The sequence below is a fragment of the Sesamum indicum genome, linkage group LG3, assembly GCF_026168435.1.
Source record: "Sesamum indicum cultivar Baizhima isolate 11 linkage group LG3, ASM2616843v1, whole genome shotgun sequence".
Taxonomy (NCBI): Eukaryota; Viridiplantae; Streptophyta; class Magnoliopsida; order Lamiales; family Pedaliaceae; genus Sesamum; species Sesamum indicum.
In genome coordinates this window covers 31,303,816-31,330,032 of record NC_142659.1, presented here as the reverse complement: position 1 = coordinate 31,330,032, position 26,217 = coordinate 31,303,816, and the positions used below count along the sequence as shown (strand labels likewise).

At 37.2% G+C, this 26,217-nt stretch overlaps 8 protein-coding genes across 12 annotated transcripts; 2 read left to right on the top strand and 6 right to left on the bottom strand.

Moving 5' to 3' along the window:
• Window positions 1–103: 103 nt before the first annotated feature.
• On the bottom strand, window positions 104–2,237 carry LOC105159564 (GDSL esterase/lipase At1g71691). The gene is made up of 5 exons (XM_011076670.3): window positions 1,797–2,237; window positions 1,489–1,610; window positions 922–1,161; window positions 571–820; window positions 104–490 (listed from the first exon to the last, which is right to left on the bottom strand). The coding sequence occupies exons 1-5, from the start codon at window positions 2,086–2,088 to the stop codon at window positions 270–272; spliced, it is 1,125 nt and encodes a 374-aa protein (XP_011074972.1). The 5' UTR covers window positions 2,089–2,237; the 3' UTR covers window positions 104–269.
• A 1,189-nt stretch (window positions 2,238–3,426) lies between these two features.
• On the bottom strand, window positions 3,427–6,875 carry LOC105159562 (elongation factor 1-gamma). Its single transcript, XM_011076668.3, has 8 exons — window positions 6,309–6,875; window positions 6,145–6,196; window positions 5,413–5,562; window positions 5,273–5,333; window positions 5,147–5,199; window positions 4,910–5,011; window positions 4,293–4,800; window positions 3,427–3,998 (listed from the first exon to the last, which is right to left on the bottom strand). The coding sequence occupies exons 2-8, from the start codon at window positions 6,151–6,153 to the stop codon at window positions 3,619–3,621; spliced, it is 1,263 nt and encodes a 420-aa protein (XP_011074970.1). The 5' UTR covers window positions 6,154–6,196; window positions 6,309–6,875; the 3' UTR covers window positions 3,427–3,618.
• A 121-nt stretch (window positions 6,876–6,996) lies between these two features.
• On the bottom strand, window positions 6,997–9,395 carry LOC105159561 (immune-associated nucleotide-binding protein 9). 4 transcript variants are annotated; one of them, XM_088879074.1, is made up of 6 exons: window positions 9,237–9,395; window positions 8,493–8,743; window positions 8,125–8,402; window positions 7,732–7,896; window positions 7,502–7,636; window positions 6,997–7,344 (listed from the first exon to the last, which is right to left on the bottom strand). In XM_088879074.1, the coding sequence occupies exons 2-6, from the start codon at window positions 8,722–8,724 to the stop codon at window positions 7,132–7,134; spliced, it is 1,023 nt and encodes a 340-aa protein (XP_088735200.1). In that variant the 5' UTR covers window positions 8,725–8,743; window positions 9,237–9,395; the 3' UTR covers window positions 6,997–7,131. The 4 variants fall into 4 exon arrangements, with proteins under 4 accessions (XP_088735200.1, XP_088735203.1, XP_088735204.1 ...); XM_088879077.1 differs by having other exon boundaries at window positions 9,227–9,380; XM_088879078.1 differs by having other exon boundaries at window positions 8,493–8,808; window positions 9,237–9,378.
• A 307-nt stretch (window positions 9,396–9,702) lies between these two features.
• Window positions 9,703–12,283, bottom strand: LOC105159560 (putative methylesterase 12, chloroplastic). Its single transcript, XM_088879073.1, has 5 exons — window positions 11,564–12,283; window positions 10,741–10,983; window positions 10,510–10,653; window positions 10,227–10,361; window positions 9,703–10,130 (listed from the first exon to the last, which is right to left on the bottom strand). Exons 1-5 carry the CDS (start codon window positions 11,819–11,821, stop codon window positions 9,858–9,860), a joined length of 1,053 nt encoding a protein of 350 aa, XP_088735199.1. The 5' UTR covers window positions 11,822–12,283; the 3' UTR covers window positions 9,703–9,857.
• Window positions 12,284–15,565: 3,282 nt separating this feature from the next.
• LOC105159617 (putative polygalacturonase At1g80170) lies at window positions 15,566–18,256 on the top strand. Its single transcript, XM_011076731.3, has 9 exons — window positions 15,566–15,802; window positions 15,882–16,010; window positions 16,131–16,301; window positions 16,404–16,424; window positions 16,512–16,719; window positions 16,906–16,987; window positions 17,204–17,312; window positions 17,422–17,538; window positions 17,682–18,256. Exons 1-9 carry the CDS (start codon window positions 15,587–15,589, stop codon window positions 17,991–17,993), a joined length of 1,365 nt encoding a protein of 454 aa, XP_011075033.1. The 5' UTR covers window positions 15,566–15,586; the 3' UTR covers window positions 17,994–18,256.
• Window positions 18,257–18,998: 742 nt separating this feature from the next.
• LOC105159559 (alpha/beta-Hydrolases superfamily protein) lies at window positions 18,999–20,752 on the top strand. 2 transcript variants are annotated; one of them, XM_011076664.3, is made up of 3 exons: window positions 18,999–19,290; window positions 19,505–19,815; window positions 20,103–20,752. In XM_011076664.3, the coding sequence occupies exons 1-3, from the start codon at window positions 19,105–19,107 to the stop codon at window positions 20,626–20,628; spliced, it is 1,023 nt and encodes a 340-aa protein (XP_011074966.1). In that variant the 5' UTR covers window positions 18,999–19,104; the 3' UTR covers window positions 20,629–20,752. The 2 variants fall into 2 exon arrangements, with proteins under 2 accessions (XP_011074966.1, XP_020548284.1); XM_020692625.2 differs by having other exon boundaries at window positions 19,000–19,290; window positions 19,494–19,815.
• Window positions 20,753–20,948: 196 nt separating this feature from the next.
• On the bottom strand, window positions 20,949–22,881 carry LOC105159558 (large ribosomal subunit protein eL6). Its single transcript, XM_011076663.3, has 4 exons — window positions 22,560–22,881; window positions 22,344–22,450; window positions 21,306–21,487; window positions 20,949–21,235 (listed from the first exon to the last, which is right to left on the bottom strand). Exons 1-4 carry the CDS (start codon window positions 22,808–22,810, stop codon window positions 21,080–21,082), a joined length of 696 nt encoding a protein of 231 aa, XP_011074965.1. The 5' UTR covers window positions 22,811–22,881; the 3' UTR covers window positions 20,949–21,079.
• A 605-nt stretch (window positions 22,882–23,486) lies between these two features.
• Window positions 23,487–25,649, bottom strand: LOC105159556 (MICOS complex subunit MIC10). The gene is made up of 3 exons (XM_011076662.3): window positions 25,347–25,649; window positions 24,259–24,398; window positions 23,487–23,782 (listed from the first exon to the last, which is right to left on the bottom strand). The coding sequence occupies exons 1-3, from the start codon at window positions 25,480–25,482 to the stop codon at window positions 23,771–23,773; spliced, it is 288 nt and encodes a 95-aa protein (XP_011074964.1). The 5' UTR covers window positions 25,483–25,649; the 3' UTR covers window positions 23,487–23,770.
• Window positions 25,650–26,217: the final 568 nt, after the last annotated feature.

Sequence of the window (26,217 nt, the reverse complement as noted above, 5' to 3'; positions counted from 1 at the left end):
ATCATAAAAGTATAATTGATTTCAAGATCTGAAATTTCTGAGTAATAACTCACACTTTACTAGCTAAAATTAGCGGCTAGAAGAATTCCACAAGTTGGACAAGTTTAGCAGAGGTGAAAATTTACTACTGTTCCCTTGATGAAATTTCCTACAACTTTTCGCCCCACAAGTTGATTCTAGACAGTCTAATGAACTTAGCAGCAGATCACAAGAAAGGAGGGTGGTAAGTTTTACATTAAGATTGGGGATTGCCAGATTTGACTGCAAAATCAAAGATTGGCAAGTTGCTCAATGTTTATGGGGTAAACAAGTTCAGTGTTTCCGTTGAAAGCTTTTTGTCCAAACAAGACATTTACAGCTTCTGTTGGGTGGAATGCATCCCAGAATATGTACTGATTCCTCTCTGGACATGGCGTCTGGAATGGAAGACAAGTGATCTGCCCTCTGTTCCTCCCAATGCCACAACAGCCTCGGTTTAACACGCTAAATCCTATATAAGTTTACAATAAAAGGAAATGACATAGTGTTCAAATATCCAGAAGTAGAGAACATAGAGAAAACTTGAGGTACCATATGATCCAGCATTGGCAAGGAGATCTCGAAACATATTTCGGATGTCGATGTAAGAAAATCTAGCGCCCGGAAGATTAGCACTAAGATTGTTGATCATAGCCTTAGTATTTGTATTAAATGGAAGAACAAGTTGGTTGACTTCTTCTGAGCATATACCATTGCTGCTCTGAGCAAGGATGCTTGGAATGCAACCCATTAGTCCCAGCCCTGCTATCACAAATTTCCTAGCTCCAAGATTGTACAACCTCTGCAACATTTTTATGATGGAAAAAAGAGAGGATATAATGTAAAAGATGTACATTATATTGGGATGCATTACAGGAATTAGTGGTATATTATTAATCATACAGTGAGCTGCTGGGAGTATTGTTGAACCAAGAGATCTGCATATTGTTGAGCATTATACTGATACTTTGTGTCATAATTTGGCATGAGATAATTGTTGAGGTAGTCATTGCTGCCCATCCCAACAAAGAAAATGCACTTAGCTAGAGCCTGTGCCACGTCTGGTGCACCAAGACTGTCTGTGATTTGATCAAGAGTGTTCTCAAAGTTTTTGATTTGCTGGTTAAACGGAATCCGACTAACCTGTGCATGACCAGTAAAGAAAAATTAAAAAAGATGCACTTTATGTTGAGCTATGCAATTAAATTAAATAGAGACTTAAACTGCTGGTAAAGAATGAGTAAAGCAATTCTCTTGATCTCCGTCTGGTCAGTCTGGTGACGAGTTGACAGAAAACACTGTTATGTGTGGTCATAACAAGGTTGTTAAGGAGTTTACTGCTATTAATGGAAATTCTTATTTTGCAAGAATGTTGTATGAGAAATTGTGGAAGCATGTATGCTGATGCAGCGAAGTTTGGTATAATGATTCGAGTTTTAATTACCACAGCAACTAAAGTAAAATGCTTACAAAGTTTCTGCCTGTGATGTCAAGGATACCAGCAGCAGCAGAGGCATAATTAACTCCATACCGCATTTGATCACCAGAAGCCTCAGAGTAGGCGGGAATTAGTGGTAGTCCAAGCAATTCGGCTGCATGCAAATGCATCTCACTAGTATTACTAGCTAGCTACCACAATCTGTCTCTTTCTGTCCTAAAACAGAAACGGAACGGTTCGTGCAAAGGCGTGCGTACAGGAAATCAAGAATGAAAAAGTAAAGAGTTAAGTAGTTCATGCAAAGGTATACAGGAAATCAAGAACGCAAAGGCATACGTACCAATGGTATCAACCATTGTGTAACCATTGGAGAAGCGTCCGGTCGGTCCGCCATTGAAATCAATGCCGTAAGGTAAATAGTTGGCTTTAGCAAAAGAAGGCAAGTTATTATTGTTGCCGTTGTCTATGAGAGAGTCACCAAAAATGAACATGGCCGGGACTAACTCTCTCCTCCTTTGACTGCCTTCCGGTGCAAACGCATCTTCTTGACCCCTTCCAAGACTTGTATTATTTGCACTTAACACCAAAAAAATCAAACAAAGCCCACAAAAGCTCGACTTGTTATCAGCCATTCTCAAGAAAATAAATTTTCTTGTGTGTGAGTGTCAGGGTCGAGACTGAGACTGAGACTTGAGGGAGTGCTTATCATTTATGGAGGGCACGGAGAGGGTTAATTATTAGGTGGTAGTTGAGGAGTAGTAAATTGATTCACCTGTATAGCGTCTCATTGTAGTAAATCATGCCATAATTTCGTGCATGTATTGAATATGGATATTTTATATTTACCCCCCACCATGACCTAGCTTTGGCAAAAACCAAAAGCAAAAAGTGGCATTTGCGGGCAGAAAACGGAAAAAGGAGAAAGTGATTGGTTCCTCTTGGCGGCCAACAGTGAATTAAAACATCTCACCCTTCCCTAGAAAACAAGTCCCTCTACTTCTCCTGAATGCTCAGATTTGGGAGGACAGTTGAGATAGTTGCCAAGCATTTATCAACATTCATTCATGGACTAAACTCCCAACTCATCGACTTTGGAGTATATCCCTACATACAATTACATACAGGCCTGATAAATTCAAGAAAACACAGACGACTTTTTCTTATTTTTCCACTAAGTTGAGGTAAAAAAAAAAAAAAAAGAAAAAAATACATTTATTCACCTATATGGAGTCGGTGAATATAGAGATAAAAATCAACATGAGGCCACAGACTGCTCCCTTGAAAAGCTGGTTTTGTTTAAGAAAGCAACAGCTTGCATCATCACAAATGAGCATAAATCAGAATCAAGATGGGGCATGCCTCAAACAGACGGGGATAAAAGATTCAGAAGCCAAAAGGTCGACCATTGAAGTATTGAGGGCCAGGCACGTAAAGCATTCCAGTACAACACCGACCTAAACCAACACAATGAAGTTTTAAGAAGATTTTGCTACTTGTCAGTTATGAGTCTTTTATTTCAATAATGTACTCTGTACGAGTCTTTTATTTCAATAATGTACTCTGTACTAGCCATATTCGTCGTGTTAAAGAAAACACTATACAAGAAGGCAACAATGTTTTCCATATGGTGGTTGTATGTTTCAACACAAGAACCCATAGCATATTATGTAAACAACTCCAATTTCCACCAGTGTTATACACCATACCCGCCAAGAAAATGAAAAAGAATCTACAATTGCTGAGGGTCCAAAAGGAAACCTACTGTAGTCAAGCTGCATAATTGGAGCACATACATAATAGCCACATCAGGCACATCTATTCACACTTCAGGATTTCTTCAACCATGTGCTCAAGTACATATCATCAATCTATAGTTCACAACTTGCGAGCAGCATGTGATAGCTTACAGTTCACAGTTTCAGTTTCTTTAGACAAATGGCAGCAAAAAAGCTTTAACAGAAATTAACATGTAATCCGAAAGTGTTTTGGAACTCTGATATACCAGGCACTATGACAAGTAGCAAAACAGTAAATTTAGAACACACTACAAAACTGAAATGCTGTTCCGGCAACACATAAGTCTTGTTGGATCAAGTGAAGGATAATTCAGGAATTGATAAGCCTAATACTATGGGGAACCCGTTTCTAATGAAATATGTATCTCACTTGAAACACTTGGCATCCAAAAGTGCCTCGCCCTCAAAAGGTTCAGCATCTTCAATCATCTGATTGACACGCTCCTTCTGTGCTTCATCGTTGATATCTACCTTAGTCCAATCATATAGCTCCATATCGTAACACTCATCCAGCACAAACTGAGGTATTTCTGTCCCTCGGAAGAGCCACAGCCCTTTTACCTTATATGGGGCCTCAGAACCAATAACCAACATCTTACCAAATGCATACTTGCGTGCCAAATCCATTCGTTGCAGAAAACCACTCACCTTGTTCAAAGTAACAAATGAGACGGTGTTTTCATCATTGTATTTGTAATTGCAGAACCAAAGAGAGTATCCCGCCGGATCATACATGTCCCAAAATCCTGCGGATAACAGAAAACATTAGCTTCACGAGTAAATAAACACTTGAACCATTAATAAACCAAACATACACCATCGTCAACATAGCCCAATCATGAGAAATGCATATCATGTTGTTCCTGATCTTTCACCAGATTATGCATCAAGTAATTAACAGAGTGTTTACAGAATTACAAAATCAGTAAAGGTGGAGGCACCAAAATTGCTTCAGTTTGGATATGCTTATCATGCCTGTGATTCCAGTCAACTAGGTTGATCGACAAGCAATTCTAATCTGATTCATTGCAATTGATTACCTTTGATGGCAACCTCACGGAAGTTGGTCTTGGTGTTAGAGTAGAGCCTCTTCCATTCATCTAGTATCATCTTACTTGGAGGCAAAAGATCCAAAGGATTCTTTGCTTTTGGCTTGGGGGCTTCTTCTTCCTCTGCTACTTCTTTGGGCTTCACTTCTTCTTTCTTGACCTCCTTCTTTGGTTCCTCCTTTGGCTTGGCTTTTGCAGGTTCTTTTGCCTGTGCAGGTTTTTTGGATGCAACAGGCGGGATTGAGTCCGCTTGCTTAATATCACCCAATATCTTCTTGAAATTTGGCTGATTGACCATAGTCCAAAAGTACCTCTCCACGTGTGGGAATTGCGAGGTTAAGCTCTTGATCATGATTGCCTTAAATCCAATACTCAGATTACATGTCATAACAATGTCAGCAAGGGTGACTCCATGTCCAACCAAGTAGGTGTTAGAGGCGAGATGGGTGTTCAACGCTTCCAGAGCTCTCTTTAATGCGGCAATTCCAGCCTCCTCAGCCTGCACAAGAGGGATAAGAGAGTGAGCAACAGTTCCCATGGTTTTGAAGTTTTAGCGAACCGGAGATAATGCATTTAAGTGCAAAATGACAGTCGCAAGCTTGACATACAGGAGGAAGATAAAGACCATAACCAAGCCGTGGGTACAACCAACGCGCTATATTAATATCGATCTCAGTAGCGGAAAAGTCCATCCATTGCTCAATGTGCCCCTGCAAATTCAATAAACAAAAAGAAGAATAAGATAATGCACCAAAACTGAGATTACACTTCTGAATTTTATTCATGGAATCAAAAGTATAAGATATGAAGTTTTCCTCCATAACTACCCAACATTGAATACTTACATAATCGATCAAGGATGAGCCATAAAGGGGGTTATCAGGCTTCAGTCGAGCCACTGCATAAAGTAAATATGTCAGATCGAACTGCTATACAGAATAAGAAACAAAATTAACCACAAGTCTTGGTACCATAGCGTGCAATTGCATTGCTTTCAAATATTGGGCCATCAGGTGTTTCAAGAACAGGAACCTACAGAAAGAACTCGAGGATCAGGAAAACAAGAAATATTTAACATGATGTGCAAATTTTCTTAAACATTATTTCATACCTTTCCTATAGGATTCATCTTGAGGAATTCTGGTGTCTTATTAGATACTCCCATCTCAAAATCTTTTGTCAGTTCAACCTTTACACCACTATATTCTGCAGCAATAAGTGCCTTAAAGGCATTCTTGTTTGTACTAGAGGCATGCAAAACCTGTATAGAGGAGAAATAAGGTCACAACCCAGATTATAGCATAAAGAGGGCAGATAAACCAATACTGAACCTAAGCATGCCAAAAAATATGCTTGACCATGTCCCATAATTTCCTAGTGACAAACAAGAAAGAAATGCTTCGCACTTATGACTGGTAACATCTCCTAGTACAGGGACGGAAGTGTCAATCATAAGCCAGTCATTTATTAACTTTCCCAATAATAAGTTTTGGACTTCAAACTAAAAATCATACCCATATCCTAAAAAAACGTAAGCGATGGTTTCTCACCATGACTCATCCACTCACATGCTTAGTCCATAAAAAGTAACAGTGTCAGTAATATAAGAGAAACAAAAAAGGGAGTGTAACACGAATTCTCCAATACCGAGAAAAAGAAAATCTTGAAATGTTAAAAATAAGCAAAGCAAAAGCAAGATATGTAGAAAAGCCATTATGAATCAAAAACAGATAAAGTTCCAGATCAACCAACAGAATGTTGAATGTTTTACAGATCTCAAGGACACAAGGGAAAAATCTACAAAAGCAGAAAAAAGGAGAAGCGGAAAAAGAGGCAAACTGACCAGAGCCATGGCTTCTCAAGATGAGAGTTTTCAGTCTTCAACCCAGAAATACCTGCAAGACCAGGTCTTTGTTAAATCATCAGAAAATTAGCAACGAGACAATTGCAAATATTATGAGAATGGGAGAAGATTTGAAGGAGAGGGTATCCAATTCAAGGGTTTACAAAGAAGCCAAAGCCGAAGCCGTGGGCTCTTCTCTTGAGGCAGAGTGCGGAACTGAGTGACGTGTCTATCTATGCTGAGGAAGGTTTAGGGTTTGTCTTCAGTATTTATAGTTTGTTGATGATGCCCATTTGCTTCGTTGTTGGAGGGCAATTCAGGGATTTAACAAAGCCATGAGATTTTTCCCATTGTTTTCAGATTTAATTTTATATACACTATCAATTAAAGCCACATTCCATGCTTCTATTAAATTTAAAAAATACATAATTATTAAAATTAATTAACTTTAAATGTGTATATATAAGGAATTATTTTTAAATAAAAAAGATGGTTATTTATGAAAGAAAAAAATATAGTTAGCAATCTACATTTTGTTCAATCATGATAGTTATTTTAGGGATCTCTCCTCTTTCTTAATAAATTGTAGTATAAATACATGTATGTGTTTATGTATATATATATCCCAAGGATCTGGGATTGCAATTAGGCTCATTTTAATCAAATACTAATTTTGAATATAACAATTTAAACTAGAAACTCTACTGTGATTCACTTATTTCTAAAAGAATCCATTTTAACAGCTCATCCGCCTGACAGGATTTTTATTTGAATGCTTCTATTTATGGACTTTGATGCTCAAACCTTATTCCTTTCTTGTACCCAGAGATGCACAAGCACAATACACTCATATACAAACAGAAACTCAACCACACACTACTATTTCTAGCACCTTTCCACCCCAACAGGACAAGTGAAAAAGTATAAACATCGTTTAAGTTTGCAAGTAGATCTCAAACAACATTATACAAGTCAGTATGTGTTTATTTACAAAATAGCACATCTGCCACTTTCAGCTCGTTTCCGCAGCTCCTCCGTCTCCCTTTGAGCTCTCTCTAAATGCTCTCTCAGCTTACGTATTTCATCATTTGATTTCATCTGAGCAGCCTGTGCCATTGCTTCTGCCTTGAGTCGAGCAGTCTGCTCCTCTGCTAGTTGCATTTCAAGTCTATGAGTGGTCTCTTTTAGCTTTGACTCAACCTATATTTCATAGAGGAAAACTGTGACACAACTATATCCAACAAATTTCACATAATGGATTTCATCATATGGAGGTTCCTCTCATGTAAAGAGAGTAACAGTAAGTGTGAATGCAGGTGGGCAGAAACATATAGTATGGAGAATGAAAAAAAACTACCATCTCCGTTATTCTCTTGAGCTGCTCTCCGTATGACTTATGGAACTGCTCCTTCAGCTCAGATATCTCCTGTTTGGAGTAGCCCTCCAAGGAATTAACTTCAGCTGTTTGATCACGCAATTTGTTTGCTCCCTTCTGTTGAAGATTAAAATAGGCATAATAAACTTTAGTATCATCACAAACATTTTATGCAAGACAGCAACAAAGTGATGATAAATGAAAACACTCACCTTCAGTTCAACGAACAGCTCATCTGTATATGGTTTCCCACCATTTTTATCTACAACTGAATTTACAAGCGAAAGAAGCTGCTTAAGTTGTTCAGATTTCTTGGCTTCCTCTTTTGTCTTGTTATTAAAGAGAACATACCTATTCCCACACATTTCGAGAGTTTCCTATGTCAAGATCAGAATTCTTTATAAGAGAACACTCCTCGAGAAAAAAAAGACACACTGCTGCAAAATAAAAAGAAGAGAAGGGAAAGGGGAAAAGCACTGCCACTTATTTTAGAAATCCACATTAACAGGAGGGAGTAACTGAGGGAGGCCATGCATTAGAAATTCTAACATGATCAAGAGTCTTTAGCACTGAAAATAGAAGCAGTTGTGATCAACATGCTTTACCTTCAAAGGCTCAGGGCAATCACGACCCAAGTAATCATCCAGAGTCTCATCATTTTCTTCAAGGTCATCACCACCAGTGAAAACGACAATCATATAGTCACTAATTTTGCTACCAAAGAATTTATGCAAGCTTTGTACAGCAGCTTCTTCTTCTCTTGAAAAGCGAGATCTGACGGACAGGACTACAAGAACAGCATGGATACCATCCTTGGCCATATTGATGCATTTAACAATCTCCTTTCCAATAAATTCAGGTTCAGCAGAAAAATCAAACAGCCCTGGAAATGCAATTTGTTTGAGTTGGGACTTAATTGTACTAAATAAGAAAACACGGTCACATAGAAATCTAAATAAGCGGCATATTGTACCTGGAGTGTCAATCACATTAAGAATCTGCCCTTCTTCCAGTATAGTCCTCTGCAGCTCACAAGTACTAGTAACACCAGCAGAGCTAGACATTGACTTGAATGCCCTTCTTCGAAGGATACTATTGCCTGTTGCACTCTTCCCATTACCTGTTCGTCCAACCAAAACTATAGTTCTAACCTCACTGGAAGGTGAAGGAAACTCCCAATCATCATCAACTGCACTTCCCCCCATTTGATGAAATTAACTTTATCTGCAACAAAAATGATAAAGATAAACATTGAATTGAAGATTTCCAAGTACATGGGCACCCAGATACTGCAAAACAGAAATCAAAATTTTGATCCGCGTAAGAAAACATGAATTCAAAACAAAATTATGACGCACAAACAGGAGTCTTTTGCACATAAAAAGCATATGGGCATCCAAAGCGTTATATCGCCCGCCTACTATATACAGAATCTAGCCTTAGTAAAAACAGAAACTTAATCTTGAACTTGAAAAAAAAACAGAAAATTACATGTTGAACTTGAAAAAACACATGAATTGATCCCGAAGAGCGGATCCGAGACCGAGAGCATCACTTATTCACGCAATTATTGAACTGTCATTTGTATAATAGCAAGCAAAGCGATTTGTGGAGCGTGTGAAGGAGGATGATTAGCATATAAATGAGTGGATAATTATGGAATGAAAAGAGGAAATTCAAAGAAGAAAAGGCAATATTGAAGATGACCTTGACTGACCTGTCCAAGAGAATGGATGGAAGGGAAGAGGAGAAGATGGATGGAAGTGTTTGCAAGCAAATCTCGTTAGTCCTTACTCTAGTCTAGTTTTGTATTCTAGGTGATAATTATTTGGATATTGTTTTCTTCCCTTTGAATTTTGATGTAATTTATTATTTTGGCCTGCCCCTCATACATATTTGAATTATATGGAGGAAGGAACAAGAGTGATGGGTTTTTTTGTGAAGAATAAAAGAATATATATATTTAAAAATTTATTTTTCTTTCAATGATCAATGATCAATGATCAATGATGCCATGCCTGACAAGTTGAAAGAAATTCACTTGTTTCTCTCCCCATTTTCCTCTCATTCAGAAAATGGTATATGAGTTTTGAACGCCATCTCTCTTATTTCCAAGTATGTACCCACATTAGCTACGCCTATGTTGATTTTTGATTTATCTAATGGAAATAAAAGTTTAAATATTGCACAAGGTATACAAATTATTAGAGAGCAAGCATTTGCATGTATGTATAAAACTAAAACCAAAACAAATAATGATGCCTTTGTGTATGTATAAAACAAGTCAGCTTATACTATAATTACACAAGGTATGCCAAGAATCAAAGTAGTTGACGCACTATGGAATTTGTGCAATTTCAATCAAAATTTTATGCAATGAGTGAGGCTTTGAGAAGAAAGGGCAATGGTCACTGCCTTTGATCTTGAACACTCCTTGAGGTGGATTTTCCCTCACAAGCTTTTCTTGCACATCTGGTGAAAGCGCATGATCATCCAGCGTTTGGATGTAGAACCGACGCCCATTCCCGTATTTCTCTGCTGATAATGACAATTTCTCCATCATAGGACCAAGAGGGATGCCTCTCATGGAAACCATTGCTAGAGCAACATCCTGAAAATGAAACAACATCTCTATGAGACCTAAATATGCAGCAGCAGAACCCGAACCCGAACCCAAACCCAAACCCTGCTTTTTACGCCTGCCTACCTTTGCAGGTGTTTGATTAAAATATAACCCATGCATCTGCTGCTTCTCAAACACATATCCCGTTGGGGGCTTGTCTTTGCCATTGCCATAAATTAGAGACTTGGAGTCGGATGAAAAAAGTTGTGCGCAACCAAGCTGCAACCAAAAAATTACATCAAGCCATGAAACAAATTGAAATCCATTCTCACACTGACCACCACCATCCTCCTTATTTAAAATGAATGCGTATCATTGTAAACAAAGTCTACTGCTGCAATTCTTTTAAGTTTCATTTCATCACCACCTCTTCAGCAAACACATCAAAAGCTCTCTGCCCATCAGATATCATTGTAGCACACACGTACACTGCTTTGGATATCTTCTCAGCAAAATGCTCTAAAGCATAAGAAATGCAAGCACCACCACTGCTATGACCCACCAATATTACCTGCAAACATACAGACACCACTTGTTCAGGTAAACAAATGACACAACTACTAACTATAATTGCTATATGATTCTCAACTATTTCTACCTTTTCATCCTCTGCTAATTTCTCTAGAAAATCAATCAATGGCTTTGAGTACTCTGTCAGAGTGGCTACATTGTTTATATCCGTTAGATCGATACCGGACCCTGTTAGATCCACGGCAACTGGAACTAGTCCAGATTCCTCAAGTAGAGCAATGTTTTTATACCAACACCAAGCTCCGAATCCTTCACCATGTACCAAAACAACTTTCTTTGTCTTGATATTCTCCAAAGATTCTGGGGATAACTATAAAGCATATACTTTTTATAGTGAGTGAAAGTGAAACTGTTATGGGATCAACACACAACTGGTCAAAAGCAACGGAACAATGCAGTTTTTGTTAACAAGATCATTTGTATATAATTTTCTAAGAAATACATCCAAGAGAAGGCAACTTGCTCCTGGATCAACTTTTGTGGGGAAAAATCTGCTTCATCTAATTTTCAAGGCCGGCCAACAGAATAAGAGAATATTTGTCAACATACATCCAAAGAAAGTCTTCTGCTACATCTTTACTCCTACAAGAAACCTATATAAAAATCAAACGATCATCTGCATCAAGCACCATTTTACAATGATACTAGACAACTTACAACAGGACTGCCAAATTCCTAAAAAGAAGAAAGAAAAAACTTCCCATAAACAGAAGCACCTTTTCCACTCCCACTTTCTACAAACATCATGAGTAGACCCCAATCATTACTCCATAAACAGACAAAACCACGAAAATTCTTTTTAAAAATTGACCCTTTTCCAAGCAAATACCTTTAAAGGCTCAGAAACAAGTTGGCTCAAAAAGATTAAAGAATAAGAAAAAAGCCATCACCTGTTTGTTGTTAGTATTAGGGAAAGGGTCGGATAAATTAGTGGGACGGCGGCGAGAGCTAGTGGATCCGATGCGCCTGGACATAGAGCCATTATCAAATCTTTGAGAAAGCTGATGTTGCTGAATTGCCATAGCAAGTGCTTGCCTATGCAGCAATTCTTCGTCCAATGAACTCCTTCTGGAGGCCCTTTTACTCTTTGATCCAATCCCGCCATTCCTGCTGTCCTTGTTAGTCATGCAGATGAATTTATTCCCCATTCTTGGCAATTAAAGAAATCCAAGATTTGTATTCTCTTGTCGAGTACCCAAATCAATTGGATGGGGAGAGATAAAGAAATGGGATTCGAGAGAGAGAGAGAGAAATAGGTGGTGAAGGTGGTGGTTTTAATATTGTAATTTATTAGACCGAAAAAAATGAAAATGTAAGGGAAACTGTGTGGGAAGAAACCAAACCACGGGAAACCAGCTCAACTCAACAACAAATGTAAGCAAGCAATTTAATGCAACTTTGTTCAACGTTTCTTTGTGTCTGGTTGCAGAGCAGTGAGTGAGTCGTTCCCAGTTAATAATGTCTGTTTTTCTCAAATTGACGGACTCGAATCTCTTCTTTTCTTTCTCACCCGTCTCTTTCTTGTTTCTGTATTTTCAGACTATGTTGTGTGTGGGTTATATGGTGATGAGGACTTGGTACGAAATCCCGCACATAAATTGGAAATCTGCTGCATTAAAGCGTTGAAAATAATTGAATTATGGGGGGCTGGGCCGTTAGTCAAAAGCAAAAAAAAAGAGTAATTTATTTCTTCATGGTCTCAAATGACTCTGAACAGTAGTAGCCTCAGCCTGTAGTGTACCCCTCCTACCTATAAACAAACACAAATTTAATTATTAATTGACAACAATCATGTAGTAAAAGGCCGGGACCATGAATCTCAACTCTCAACTTTGAGCCAGCCACAGACAATAAATAGCATCATCCTCATCTTAAATTCTATTACCTCTGAAATTAGAATACTTTGTCCTATTTCAAATTCAAAATTATACATATCCGTTTCAAATCCTAATAATATGTAACTGTTAATGATTAAAATAAAGAAAATTTCTGAGTTGATTTATCAGTTTTGAAAAGTCAAAAATTACAGCTGCAACTGCGAGTTAAGTTCAAATGTTTGAATCCAATCCCTCACTTTGTAATTTGTATGAGGATGATGATCAAACTTCAAAGAGTATGCTTCAGATTCTGAAATCATTTTTTTTTAAGCAAATCAAAATACTAAGCACTTTCACCTCACTTGTCCAAATTATAAAGATTGTTCAAAGGTCAAAACTAAGTTCAAAGTCTTACATTCACACTGCCGTCTACAAATAGACATACTTTAATAAACTGAGGAGTAAATTAGGCTTCTTCAATCAGTTGCTCATTCTTTGTTAGGAGAAGTAGGTTTCCATCTCAATCAGCTGCTCATTCTTTCTTGGAAGGAGTAAGTTTTCATTTCAATTGGGCTCTTCAATCAGCTGCTCATTCCTTTTTGGGAGGAGTAGATTTCCATCTCAATGGGCTTCTTCAATCTTCTTTCTTGGGAGGAGTAGGTTTCCATCTCAATTGGGCTTCTTCAATTAGCTGCTCTTCTTTCTTGGGAGGAGTAGGTTTCCATCTCAATGGGCTTCTTCAATCTTCTTTTTTGGGAGGAGTAGGTTTCCATCTCAATTGTACTTTTTCAATCAGCTGTTCATTCTTTCTTGGGAGGAGTAGGTTTCCATCTCAATGGGCTTTTTCAATCTTCTTTCTTGGGAGGAGTAGGTTTCCATCTCAATTGGGCTTTCTTCAATCAGCTGCTCAATCTTTCTTGGGGGCTTCTTCAATCAGCTGCTCATTTTTTCTTGGGAGGAATAGGTTTCCATCTCAATTGGGCTTCTTCAATCAACTGCTCTTTCTTTCTTTATAAGTCCTGAAATGTGATTTTCATTTTTAGTATCGAATAAGGAGAAAATTGCATGCTAACCGGACTTAACTGAAATGCAAGATCTGGATCTAGTCCTTGGTGGGAAGACTGAAAAAGGTTAGTAGGGGAATAAGCCTACAACTCAGTAAGCAAATAACCGACACTACCTATATATGTACATTAAATGTAGTCCAAGTAAAACAGAATGAGCAATGTACGTAAAATATAATCAATTTAGTTTCAACACAAGTAAATTTTATCTGATACACGGTCAACTCATACAAAACAACCAATTAAACTCATCTTTCCTAGTCTGCTTACAAGAAGGTGATATAATATTTTTCTCCATCAACTCAACCTCAACATTCATTACATAAGTGAATTCTCTTGACACACCACACAGGCTCATCAATTACATTTCGCGTCATAACTCTTTCAATTCACATCATAGCCTTTTCATATCACATCATAAATTTTTTCATTTTACCACATAGGCTATTCAACAACATCAAGGGGTGTTGACATCACGGTTATATTTAATTTTCATCACTCCTTTATTTCCACATATCACCGTTTTCGTAAGCAACTAGTAACATAAAACCACATATCGACCTATGTTCATTTCCAGGCACCAACAACACATCACTCAACAATAGAATATTTCAATACATTTTTCCGTTTCACGTTTACAGTGCAATCATTCAAATTATATTATCCACCACTCAAATCCAGATAAATCAGTTTCAGCACGCATCACAAACTTATATGAAAGTAATACCACAAAAAAAGAAAACATAAATAGATAATACTAATTATTTACTTATACCGATCTTACAACACTTTAATTAGCATATAGACAATTGTTAAGTCCTTTACTTTATCCCTAAATCCTATAATGAGTTATAATGTAAATAATTAATATATTGAGAATATCTTAATTTCTAAATAAAATATTAAATATAATTCATACAATTACCAACAATCTTTTAATATCTCATTTCTATCGAAATATAAATCTTCATTCTGTTATTTTCTAACTAACTAAAACTTTTTAAACTTCCTATGTATATATTTAATTTTTCAACCAATTTATAAAAATTCATTTAACCAAACCCCTTATATCTTTATAACTATCGTTCTTAATAATATCTCAAAATTGAATTATTACGAGAATCTCACATTTTCTTTTAATAAATATAATATTTCTCAAATAATATTTTCTAATACTTTAAATATGATTTCTGAATATTTTTATAAATTTTTTCATCAATTTCTCGCTATTATAAAATTTAATTAAACACCAGTACGCATAATTACACATTTGGTCAATAAATCCGATGAAATTGAGTAAACTAATTATAATAATGAATAAATCTAGCAAATCTAGTCATTTAATTAACCAACTATAATATTCTTATATCAAATATGATATTTAATTAGATACTAATTTAAATAGCCAAACTCATAAAATATTTTGATTAACCTCTAAGTTGGATATATTTAATAAATGGACTCATCAAATAATATAATTATATAAATTACACTTCCGGACCTGTTAATCCACCCTCAGTGTGTGAAAATGTGTGTGTGACTTGAATTGTATGATATACATATATATATATATATATTCCTTTTAATAACTTTTGATAATTTATAATTTGACCCCCTTCTTTTTAAATTATATAATTTAATTTTATAAAATTATATTTTAATCCTGAGGACTTTTATTCTCTTCATATTTTAACTCATCGTTTAATTATCAACTAAAGAAATTAGTCCAACCATTATATATTATGATTAGATGAGGAGTAGAAATATAAAAGTCTTAAGCATGTAGTATTTTGTTTTTGGTGGTAATTAATAATGGAATTGTGGTTTGAATGTATGGTTTTTAGTGTAGTGGGTGACTAGTTTGAGGAGTAAAGCAAAGTCCTTGAGAAATATATAGTCTTACCCTTCAAGTGTGGGCATAGGAAGAAAGTGTAAGAGCTTCATGTCCTTTCAAGCCAAGCCACATAATCCCTTCCATTTATCCATACTTATATATTAATACGTATCCCAATCTCAACATTTATCCAAAATCATGAACAACTTACTAATATTTCTTGTTTTGCTTCTGGTTCCCCTTAGAAGTGCAGGCAAAGGTTTTGCTGACATTCTTGAGGACTTACAAGTACAAGAAGGTGATGAATTTGAGCTCTTAGACTGGCCATCTTGGGAAAGTGCGCGTGGGAACAAGGTTCTTGTAAATGTGGATGCATTTGGTGCTGTTGGAGATGGGGTGTCTGATGATACTCAGGTCATACAAATTCTCCTACTTCTTTCATAAATCTAACGTATCCATTGCTAGCTGCTTTCAAAATCTTATACAATTTCAGGCCTTTGTCAATGCATGGAAACAAGCTTGTTCCATCCCAAAATCAGTTCTCTTGGTTCCCCAAGGGCGTCGTTATTTAGTCAATGCGACAAGATTTAAAGGCCCTTGTGCAGACAAGTTGGTAATCCAGGTAATGCTAATTCTTCACGTCTTCTCTCGCTGCCATAAAGATTGAATACAACACATCAACTCTTTATTTATATATCCAAATCCATTCATCAAATCATAAATTAATGTTATGTCTATGCAGATTGAAGGGACTATTGTAGCGCCTGATGAGCCAAAAGATTGGGATCCCAAGAGCATGCGGAGTTGGCTTAGTTTTTACAATTTAACAAAGGCCCTTTTCCAAGGGAATGGTGTTATCGATGGCTCAGGCCAGAAATGGTGGGCAGCATCTTGCAAGAAGAACAAATCCAATGTAAACTTTACTTTGCATAACATCATTGTTTCATAGTTTCAACAAGAAATTACCCTTTGGTTGCTAACCACTACTACTTTTGCCTTGTGCCTTCTCCCTCAGCCGTGCAAAGGAGCCCCATCGGTGAGCTTAATTCTTCTCTCTGCTAGTCTACATTTATCATCATGTAATTATATATATTTATAATTAGAAAATATGTGATATAAGCAGGCGGTAACCATAGATTCGAGCTCAGCTGTAAGAGTGAAAGGCCTCACATTTCAAAACAGCCAACAGATGAACTTTGTCATTGCCCGGTCCAATTCAGTTCGTGTGATGGATGTTAAAGTCTCAGCACCAGAGGACAGTCCCAATACTGATGGGATCCATATCACTGATTCGACAAATGTTGTTCTTCAGAACTGCAAAATTGGAACAGGTTTTTCCAACCAGTACCCTCTTTTTCATATTTGAAATTTTCCTGGACGAGGATTCTGACACAAGGAAATTGAGTTATCAAAACTCCAAACTCATTGCAATTTTGTTCTGAGTTCCCAGGTTGAAGAGGTTTTCCCTAGAGTTTGATATAACGCTTAAACATGATGATTTCGTTTCTGGATTTTAGGTGATGACTGCATCTCAATTGTTAATGGTAGCTCTAGTATCAAGATGAAGAACATCTACTGTGGACCAGGCCATGGAATCAGGTATAATATATGAATCGTTCACGTACATTTTTCTATAATGAGATAATCATGTCCTGGACCTGAAATTCAGCATTTAAGCAAAACCATACTGCAGCAATGGGGGGGGGGGGGGGGGGTGATTACTGAAGTTGAAAATTTTTGTTGTAAAAAAGAAAGCAGAAACAGTTTGCGCACTTGGTTTCTTGCATTGCTCATTTCATGGTTTTAATGCAACAGCATAGGTAGCCTTGGAAAGGACAACTCCACCGGCATAGTTGAGAAGGTTGTACTGGATAAAGCATTCCTTAGAGGTACTACCAATGGCCTCAGAATCAAGACTTGGCAGGTAAACATGAAATTCCACATGAATCTCTAGTAAGTTTAGCGGGGATGCAACATGGAAAAGGAAAATAACATTGGTTGGACTTACCCATGCATCATCACTGGCTTTGCAGGGAGGATCTGGCTATGTGAGGGCAGTACGCTATCAAGACGTAAGGATGGATGATGTCTCCAACCCAATTATCATAGACCAATTCTATTGTGATTCCCCAAAAACTTGTCAAAATCAGGTATACATAATATACCACCAAACCATTTCTTCACCTCTTAAATAATGCTTTAATCCATGCGTACAACTATGTTTGCTTTGAGATACATTGTTGTTTACACCAATCAATAATGTGAAGCTTGTTCTTTTACTGGAATATCTTAGACTTCAGCTGTGGAAATAAGCCAGATCATGTACCGGAACATAACTGGGACTTCAAAAAGCGAAAAGGCCATGAAATTTGCATGCAGTGACACTGTGCCCTGTACCCACATAATTCTCAACAATATCAACTTACAGAGGAGTGATGGCACTGTGGAGACGTTCTGCAACTCTGCTGTGGGCATCGGTTATGGTTATGTTCAACCTTCAGCAGAGTGTCTATCATCTTCTGACAAGGATATAATTATCATACAGAAAAAAGAAGAAGAAATTGCTCAAAGTAGCACGGAACATCTCATCCACACAGAGCTCTGAACTGAGCCAGCCTCTCCTTATAAGGTTACTTGTGTATTAGCAGTAGATTAGTATGAGATGATATTGCTTTTTGGAGCCCATACTAATATTCTGGTCTGAGTGATTATAGCATATAGTTATTTAAAAGGATATGTCATATAGTTTCCATACTAAAGAAGGGACAAAACATACATATTGTGAAGAACTTGAAAGAATTTCATGTAATATCTCTTTATAAAAAGAGTTGGTGCAGTGGTATGAGATTGATTGATTTTAATAGGATTCTTATTTTTCCAAAAGTAGTGAGGTATTCTACGGTCAATATTAAGAACCTCCATGTGGAGAAAGGGGAACAGCAAGCATATGAATACACTGATCAGATTATCCAGGAACCCAATTGTCAAAGCAAAGTGCCAATACTCAAAACACTGCAAATGCAAAGTGATGACTCATGACAAAATAATTTCCGTAGGGGTTGGGCTAAGTACATATAAAGGGACACACACATGAGAGTGGAGCATCTCTCCATAATCCTAACATACAATTCCCTGCAATCAACACAAATTTCATCCCTTCCATTCAATACTACTTTCATCCATTTCAACACATGAGAGATAGGCCCATCAATTTTCATTTTCATTAATTCTACTTCCATGTCACTTCAAATTCCAAATACCACTTTTACATCTTTATTGTAAAGTAATCTTCTTGTTTCCAGTGCGTCTTTTCAATCTGTTTCGTTTTCTGATTATTGGCCATCATACCTCAATTTTAGACTATCATACTCTATTTTATATATCTTATTCACTCGCAATATATATATATATATATAATATTTTTTTAAATAAAATAATGAATATAATTTTTATACATATAATGTGTATATTAATTGAAATATAAACATATAATAAATTTTACAATACAAAATTCAATCTACTAAGAAAAAGTGATGGAAAAAAGAACCATTTTTTAGTTAAAGGAGCACCCTATAAAATCTTTAAGAAAAGGGTTCTTGTTGTTGGGTCGGGGCCAACCAAAATTAGTAGTCCTCGTCACCTTACACATCAATCAATCCTCAGCCTCAGCTTCAACCTCAGCCTCAATCTCTCCTTCCAACTCATAGATATATTTCATGCGGGTATTTTGGTGCACCTTCTACTTCTGGTTCGCCTCCTCCCTCCTTGTGCTGTTTTCAGTTGCTCCGCCGAAGATGGGTTGGAGTTCTTCAGCCCCTGTTTTCTCAGCGCCACCAATTTATAAGCCCCAGCACAAACACAAACACCTCCCACCCGCCCCTCCTCCTATGCTTCAATTCCCTGTAAGTCTTTTTACTTGTTTCATTTCCGTTCTTTTGTCCAAAATTGAAAACCCACCTTCGCAACTTAATTTTACTTCTTTGTTAATCCTGAAATTGGATAAAACATAAAATGTAGCAAGAATGTTGTAGATGACAAATTCAGATGGCTGCAAAGCAGCACAAATATTTTCATGCTACGGAAACTGCTTACAGTGGAAATTCAGCTGTGGTGCAGAAAAGCAATTTGGACAGATGGAATATGCAAAGGCAGTGGTCTTCTGCAGTGTGCAAAAGCAACAAGTTGAGAGTACGTTGCAGAGAAGTGAAGGTAGAGGAGAGCACAAGCGTCCACGATGATGAAGCCTGTGAATTAGTGAATGGGACAGAACTGACCATTGGAGACAATGCAGATGGTATCCGGGCTTATCTGTTCACTGCAGTTAAGAACAACAATGCAACTGGGATATTGCTATTGTCGGATATTTTTGGTTTTGAAGACTCGGCCACCAGAGATTTTGCCTATCGCGTTGCTTGCACTGGATACAAGTAAGCTAGTATCTTTAACCTAAACATATAAGCAATGCAGGTGTAACTAAAATCGAACCCAAACTATTCCCAAGTTTCTACAATCTAGCATAAAAAGGTGAACCTTACTTTCCTTTTTCTCCTCAACTGATACTGGGGCGTATACTGTTTTAAGTTTTATGTTCAACTGTAACGACTATATTTCTTTACAGTAAACAGCTAAGTTAATGCACTGCCCGTACGGTAGTTACAGAGGAGACTGATCATTGCATTTATGCATTCTCTGGTTCCTATTGATGGCAATGCAGCGTTCTTGTCCCTGACTTGTTTAATGGGGATCCCTGGACGAAAGACAGACCTAATTCTTTGCTTCAACAGTGGATCACTAAGCATCAACCAGAACGCATAGCAAAAACTATATTTGCATCTGCAAATTGGATGGTAAATGAATTGGCAGCTGTAGGCATCTCCAGGAAGGTTGGGATCATTGGATTTTGCTATGGAGGTGGTCGGGTCATAGACATTCTAGCACAAGATCAGGGTGACTATTTTGGATGTGGAGTCTCCTTCTATGGTACAAGGATTGACTCTTCTGTTGCTAGCCACATAAAGGTACCTCTGCTACTAATCACAGGCGATGACGATGGACTTTGCCCCGTTAGTGTTTTGGAAGACATAACAAAGAGGAATAAGCAATCTAAAATGGTGGTATTCCAGGGCCGGGGTCATAGCTTTGCTCATAGGCCCCAGACTCCAGAAGAAGATAAAGATGCAGAAGAAGCATTTACGATGATGAGAAATTGGCTCTATAATAACTTGCTTGCGAAAACTTGAGATTGTTTTGTCATTAAAAGCCGTACTTTCATGTATCAAGTAGTTATATAACAAAATACTCTGTAAGAGGCTGCCTCTTAACTCTCCTTTTGATTAGAATAAAAACTTCATAATCAGACAGGCAGACACACTATAAGCTTTTCTACCAGTTAATTGACCTGGACCAAATAAGCACAGTAAAGATAGTGGTCAAAAACTCGAGCATGCAAAAATTCCATAACTGTCTTGCATGTTGACTCAGAAACCATACAAAAGTTGAAAAACATCCCAGAAAAAAATATCTCATGCTCTCATCAAAACCATATGAAAGATTCACAATCTGCCAGCAAAACTTAGGTGTTTATACCAAATGGAATTTGATTCCCGTACAACCTCCTTTGTCAGGTTTAAGGCACAAGGCAAATTAAGTAACAAAGCCAAATCTAACAATTCAAAAACTCCTTTTTTTTATCTAAAACATCAATTCATGAGGTTTCATTCCATCCTTGAGTGTGAACCTTGCACCCAAATAGGCCTTCAGGTCTGCAACAGCCTCAATAGCCTTCAATAAAGGTGCATCAACAGCCTTCTGATCATCTTTCTTCTCTGTCGGGAGTGCATTTTTGTCCTACATATTTAACCAAGCCATTAGAATCAATCTAAAAGTAATATAAGATGGCTATTCATACAAAACTAACCTGTTTCTCTGCCTCGAAGAATTCACTCTCCCCCTTCTTCTTTTTCTTCTCGACCTGCTTGGCGAAGTACTTATCATCAAACTTCTCCACATTCACACCAGAAATGTCAACCTTTGTTGATGTTCCAATAACATAGGCCTGGTTGACACGTCTTAGGGGAACACCATTGATCTTGTACGGACCTGTAGCAGCAGTAAAACAAGAACTAAATAAGCAAATTCGAAAAACTAGCTGGAAGAGTACTCAAATACAGATCAAAAGTTGAAACAAGATCATGAAAAATTTCAATGTAGTCCCATTTCAACAGAATAGTTCCCCTTTTCAAGATACGTACAAAGTAGACCACCTAAAACTATGGCACAACAGGATGCTCACGTTGAATACATGCCTTAACTGCACACAGTTATAAAACAATTTTAATTAAGCTATGCCAAGAGGTGCCCAGCAACTAGCAGCATTGCCAATAACTCAACACTTGTATAACAAGAAAAATGTTAATAACAGTCTGTCATATTGACTATCCTATGATGTTTTCTTTCCCCTCATGGCCAATAAAGGGATAAGAAATTAGATGTTCACAAGACAAAGTGGCAACCAAAGAAATAGGATGCCTCAAACACATCATTGCCAAAGGGACTCTTTCTTTGATGAATAACAATAACTTGGGTAATAGAACAATTCTGTGCATATTTTCACAAAAAAATGAATGAGTAGAGAGGAGATACCGGCATTAAAGAAGTAATGAAACAACAGAAAAGTTCAACAGCTCATCATTGCTAACAAGATAATTTAATTGAATGGGACATGTTAATATCCCACCAAAGGTGCTGAGTAATCCTTCAATTCAGTTTCAAATTAATGTTGAATACTAACTGAAGGCATCAAACAAAAAAAATTCAAATAATTGTTAATTTGTAATTGCAATATAATTGCAGCTAATTCAATCATCACAGGTAAATCACAGCCTTTTGAACTTTCAAAAGATTCAAAGAATGACATAGCAACTTTCAGAAATTGAAAACAAAAAAAAAATATCACCAGTGACAAGAAGCAATCCAGATGACAGCTGCTTCAAGAAAACAACTCTCTTCCCCTTAAACCTCCCTGCCAATAGTATTAAGACTGTTCCTGGGATAATGCTGGCCCTATAAACAAAATCCCAAAACAAAACAAAAAAAAGAAATATATCAACAAACACAAAAGAGAGGCTAGGCTTGGCCTTGGGCTGATGGAAAAGAAAGAAAATCATATAACCTGAGCTTGGTAGGCTTGGGCTTCCGCTTGTTGGAGAGCGGCTTCTTGATGTCATCAGCCGGATAAAACTTGGGCGGCTTCTCTACCACCGGGGTGGCGGCGGGAGCCTTGTCGTGATGGGGAAATTTTCCGCCGTTTTTGGCCTTGATAGCCCAAAGGCCGCGCTTGTGGTACATCTTTGAACGGGAGATTTTTCGAACTCCGGGAATAAGCTCCGGATTACGGGTAACTCTCGCCGACTTGGGCGCCATTTTCAGTGGTATGGCTGTATGCTCTGTGTGTCTGTTCTTGTATGACAGAGCAGGCAACGGGAAAATGGGAACTCAACCCTAGGAAGAATATATACAGAAATGAGTTAAACCTAATTAAGCCCACTTCTGAACTTGGGCTTACACTTGTTCTTGAGGCCCATGAACTTTTGGAAAATAATTTAGCCGAGGCCCAGGTTCCTTTTATGACGAGCTAAAAATAAAATGATTACTTGAGAGCTGGCAACAAAGTTCTGTACCCTTCAGATTGAGTATTTTGAACCTGATTGGTAGCCGTACACTTCAAACGCCCTTTATTAAATATATATGCCCTTGAGGTGGCATTTGCTCAATTTACTCGTGCAATCGTCCTGACATCTTCACAGAAACAAGTCAATTACTTAAATCCATACTTCGTCCTAAAGATTGCTCTGCCCACCAATTCTATGACACCAGCTACTTCAAAACACACTGACATTTGATTTTACCGCCTCACTCCAATTTGACAAGTTGATTACTCAAAAATATTACAATTAGGTTTTGATATTGAAGGGAAAGGCATCCCTTTCTTCGATCATGTACCAACTCCGCTTGTTAATCGTCAACACGTGCAAATTTTCAAGACTTATTCCCGTATGATTACAATCTCAAATTTGCTCTCCAATTCTCAGTCTCTTGGTGAAATTTAACACACATCGTAAACTTCATTAAAAATGTTGTGCGAATTTGCGGTCAGTCATCTCCAACCATTCCAAAGCAATTATTATCTGCTATCTTTCCTATTTAGCTCCAGTAGGATATAGAGATACAAAACCAAGTGACAGCATTCCCAAATGTTATGCAATACATCTTTTTTTGTGATTAGAAAGTTGAAAGCAATCCTGGCAATAAATCCCAGAGCGAACAACCAAGGGAATGGAAGTCCCAAGTCAATGGAAAACCTGTCCACCCATCATGATAATTTCATTCCTCAGCCTGCATTCAATCAAAATATACTCATCAACATATGTTTCTTGAAGATATATTACAAATATGAGGGTGGGGATTACGTTACTGCCTACAAGAGAACAGAACAAAGTGTGTTGTCAAGAAAATAAGGAAATAAATGGTTAACAAGAATCCTAAGAAGCTATAACCCACCCAAGGTACAGTGTATGCCGTATAACCAATCTGTTGCAGATGTAATCCAAAAGGTCACATACCAGAATTTCTCCAGAGTTAAAGCCTTAAACTGTTCTTCACCTAAAACTCAGAATACTACCCACAGATAGAACAATAATTTCCGGGTTCTTTGCCACAAATTCAGAACATTATACTCAAATACAGAATAAATGCAAAGCTCACTGATTATACTTCACAGATGACTACAAAGTTCTAATATTTGAAGTAAAAGAGAAACAAGACTGAAGTAAGAACTAAGAAACAAACATCTGCCCCAATTATATACTTACCTTAGAAAGAGGGGCATCGGAAATGTTAGGAGCCAATATCGGTGAAGATCTATCGAATTTATAAGAGCACTCTGAGTATGCAGAACCAATTCCCACTCCAGCACCAAATGCTACAGATGCCCAGCGTGTTACAGGACTCCCTGATTCAACAATCAACATAACCACCAGTCAAATAATTCATAAAACTGGAGAAACCTTCAAAGGCCTAGAGCCAGAGCATGCACCATAATAAATATCACAGCTACTTCTACTCAACACAAAAAAGTATCAAACAAAATTGATGCTAAATTAAGATGTAAATATGCTAAGACAGTAGGCTCTTTGCCAGCATGTCCAGGAACTCTTTGGTTTACTGATTCTGCAATATTTTGTAAATTTAGCAAAAACAAAGAAAAAATGCACTCTTTCTGATCAAGAGGAAAAGGCTGAATAACTCACTTGACAGGGAAAATAAATACAAGGGCCCCCAAATTTTGCCTAAATTAAAACTCTAAACCATCCCGTAGGACCCATACAGCATCATTAGTCCAATTATGCAAGTAAAAAACAAGCTGTATTTCTCACAAGTCGGCCATCCAATATGATTCGTTTAGATGATAACAATATCATAGTTATAAAAGAATGCATAATCCAAAGAAATTCCAGAGAAGTGGAGCAAAGAAACAATGATAAATATAGGCTGCAATGCCACAAGAATTGTAGCTAGCACAATTAAATCTAGCCCCCATTGAAAAGAAACGGAAAAAAAAAATCCAAATAGGTGAAAAGAGAGTAATGGCGAATTAAAGAAGTTGATAATCCTGTGCACTACTCACATTTCCCTTTCTATATTGATGTTCTACATAACAAAACAGTAATGGCACAGGAAAAAACAGTATAGTGTCACCAGAAAACACGATCTACTCGACTCGCAATCACTACAAAATTTTTGAAGGTAAGTAATAGCATTTGAAATCCTAAAATTTCAGAAATTTTAATCGCATTGAAATCAACAAAATGATTAAAAGCAGCCACGGAAAATACAGTGAATTCAGAAAAAGGAAGAAGAGGAGGAAGAATTGAAAAAGAGGAATTGGAAGAATAGTTACGGAAGAGAAGAAGGGCGGAGACAGCGCCGGCGAAGGAAGAGTAAACAAAACGACGAACTCCTAAATCGAGGCAGGCATCCCATTTAGCATTCAAATCGTACTTGGCAGGTCCTCCGGTTCTGCTTTCTTCTGCCATTTTTGTTATGTATCCGAAAAATCAAGTAACTGTTTGGTTATTGGCTTGGTGCTGAATCCAGAAATATTTTTTGAAGAGGGTTGAATCCAGAAATTTTTAATGTTGAATTGTTGTCTTGAGGAAGCCGAGGGTTTCGTTTTGTGTCTGTATACTGTTTAGTGAATTGGATTGGATGGGCGGTGACATGCAGTAGTCATGACTCATGTATGTATGAGAGCCCAACACCTTCCAGCTCCAGGCCCATCACTACATAAATTTATTAGTGCAGTAGTCATGACTCATGTATGTATGAGAGCCCAACACCTTCCAGCTCCAGGCCCATCACCACATAAATTTATTATTCTAGTTTAGAAAATTATATCTATTTTCATATCACAAATACATACTCATTTCTCAAAATTTAATAATATTATATTAAATAAAAATCTAAACTTTATATGTATTTTCATTGGTAACCAATATTTTTCATTTTCTTTATCGAGTGGGGAATAGAAACGCAGTAGGTTTGATGGGTCTTGGGTTAATTTTGTGTGAGCCATGCTTCCATTTGGCTTCGGCTTTTTTGATAAACAGAAAAATGAAATATTGCTTGTATTGTAATTAATTTGTAGGTTCACATTTCATTTTCTGTGTGTTTTGGGGGGTTCCCATCCACAACCCTATTTCTTGCCATAAATATAGCTGGAAGAATTTGACAGATTGGCATTTCCAGACATTCCAGAAACAGAAACATCC

Coding starts and splice junctions, on each gene's coding strand:
- LOC105159564 (XM_011076670.3), bottom strand. CDS start 2,088: ATGGCTGATAACAAGTCGAGCTTTTGTGGGCTTTGTTTGATTTTTTTG. Junction 1,611..1,796: donor CACAATGGTTGATACCATTG/GTACGTATGCCT, acceptor ATTTGCATGCAG/CCGAATTGCTTGGACTACCA. Junction 821..921: donor AATACTCCCAGCAGCTCACT/GTATGATTAATA, acceptor AAAATGTTGCAG/AGGTTGTACAATCTTGGAGC.
- LOC105159562 (XM_011076668.3), bottom strand. Junction 5,334..5,412: donor AGATGAATCCTATAGGAAAG/GTATGAAATAAT, acceptor TTCTTTCTGTAG/GTTCCTGTTCTTGAAACACC. Junction 4,801..4,909: donor ATGGTCTTTATCTTCCTCCT/GTATGTCAAGCT, acceptor CCTCTTGTGCAG/GCTGAGGAGGCTGGAATTGC.
- LOC105159561 (XM_088879074.1), bottom strand. CDS start 8,724: ATGGGGGGAAGTGCAGTTGATGATGATTGGGAGTTTCCTTCACCTTCC. Junction 7,637..7,731: donor AGCTGTTCGTTGAACTGAAG/GTGAGTGTTTTC, acceptor AATCTTCAACAG/AAGGGAGCAAACAAATTGCG. Junction 7,345..7,501: donor TCAAGAGAATAACGGAGATG/GTAGTTTTTTTT, acceptor TATGAAATATAG/GTTGAGTCAAAGCTAAAAGA.
- LOC105159560 (XM_088879073.1), bottom strand. CDS start 11,821: ATGGGGAATAAATTCATCTGCATGACTAACAAGGACAGCAGGAATGGC. Junction 10,984..11,563: donor CTAATACTAACAACAAACAG/GTGATGGCTTTT, acceptor TATGCTTTATAG/TTATCCCCAGAATCTTTGGA. Junction 10,654..10,740: donor AATTAGCAGAGGATGAAAAG/GTAGAAATAGTT, acceptor GTATGTTTGCAG/GTAATATTGGTGGGTCATAG.
- LOC105159617 (XM_011076731.3), top strand. CDS start 15,587: ATGAACAACTTACTAATATTTCTTGTTTTGCTTCTGGTTCCCCTTAGA. Junction 16,011..16,130: donor CAGACAAGTTGGTAATCCAG/GTAATGCTAATT, acceptor ATGTCTATGCAG/ATTGAAGGGACTATTGTAGC. Junction 16,302..16,403: donor GCAAGAAGAACAAATCCAAT/GTAAACTTTACT, acceptor CTTCTCCCTCAG/CCGTGCAAAGGAGCCCCATC.
- LOC105159559 (XM_011076664.3), top strand. CDS start 19,105: ATGCGGGTATTTTGGTGCACCTTCTACTTCTGGTTCGCCTCCTCCCTC. Junction 19,291..19,504: donor CTCCTATGCTTCAATTCCCT/GTAAGTCTTTTT, acceptor GCTGTGGTGCAG/AAAAGCAATTTGGACAGATG. Junction 19,816..20,102: donor GTTGCTTGCACTGGATACAA/GTAAGCTAGTAT, acceptor ATGGCAATGCAG/CGTTCTTGTCCCTGACTTGT.
- LOC105159558 (XM_011076663.3), bottom strand. CDS start 22,810: ATGGCGCCCAAGTCGGCGAGAGTTACCCGTAATCCGGAGCTTATTCCC. Junction 21,488..22,343: donor TGGATTGCTTCTTGTCACTG/GTGATATTTTTT, acceptor CTGCTGCTACAG/GTCCGTACAAGATCAATGGT. Junction 21,236..21,305: donor TCTTCGAGGCAGAGAAACAG/GTTAGTTTTGTA, acceptor TTAAATATGTAG/GACAAAAATGCACTCCCGAC.
- LOC105159556 (XM_011076662.3), bottom strand. CDS start 25,482: ATGGCAGAAGAAAGCAGAACCGGAGGACCTGCCAAGTACGATTTGAAT. Junction 24,399..25,346: donor CTCCGCCCTTCTTCTCTTCC/GTAACTATTCTT, acceptor TTGTTGAATCAG/GGAGTCCTGTAACACGCTGG.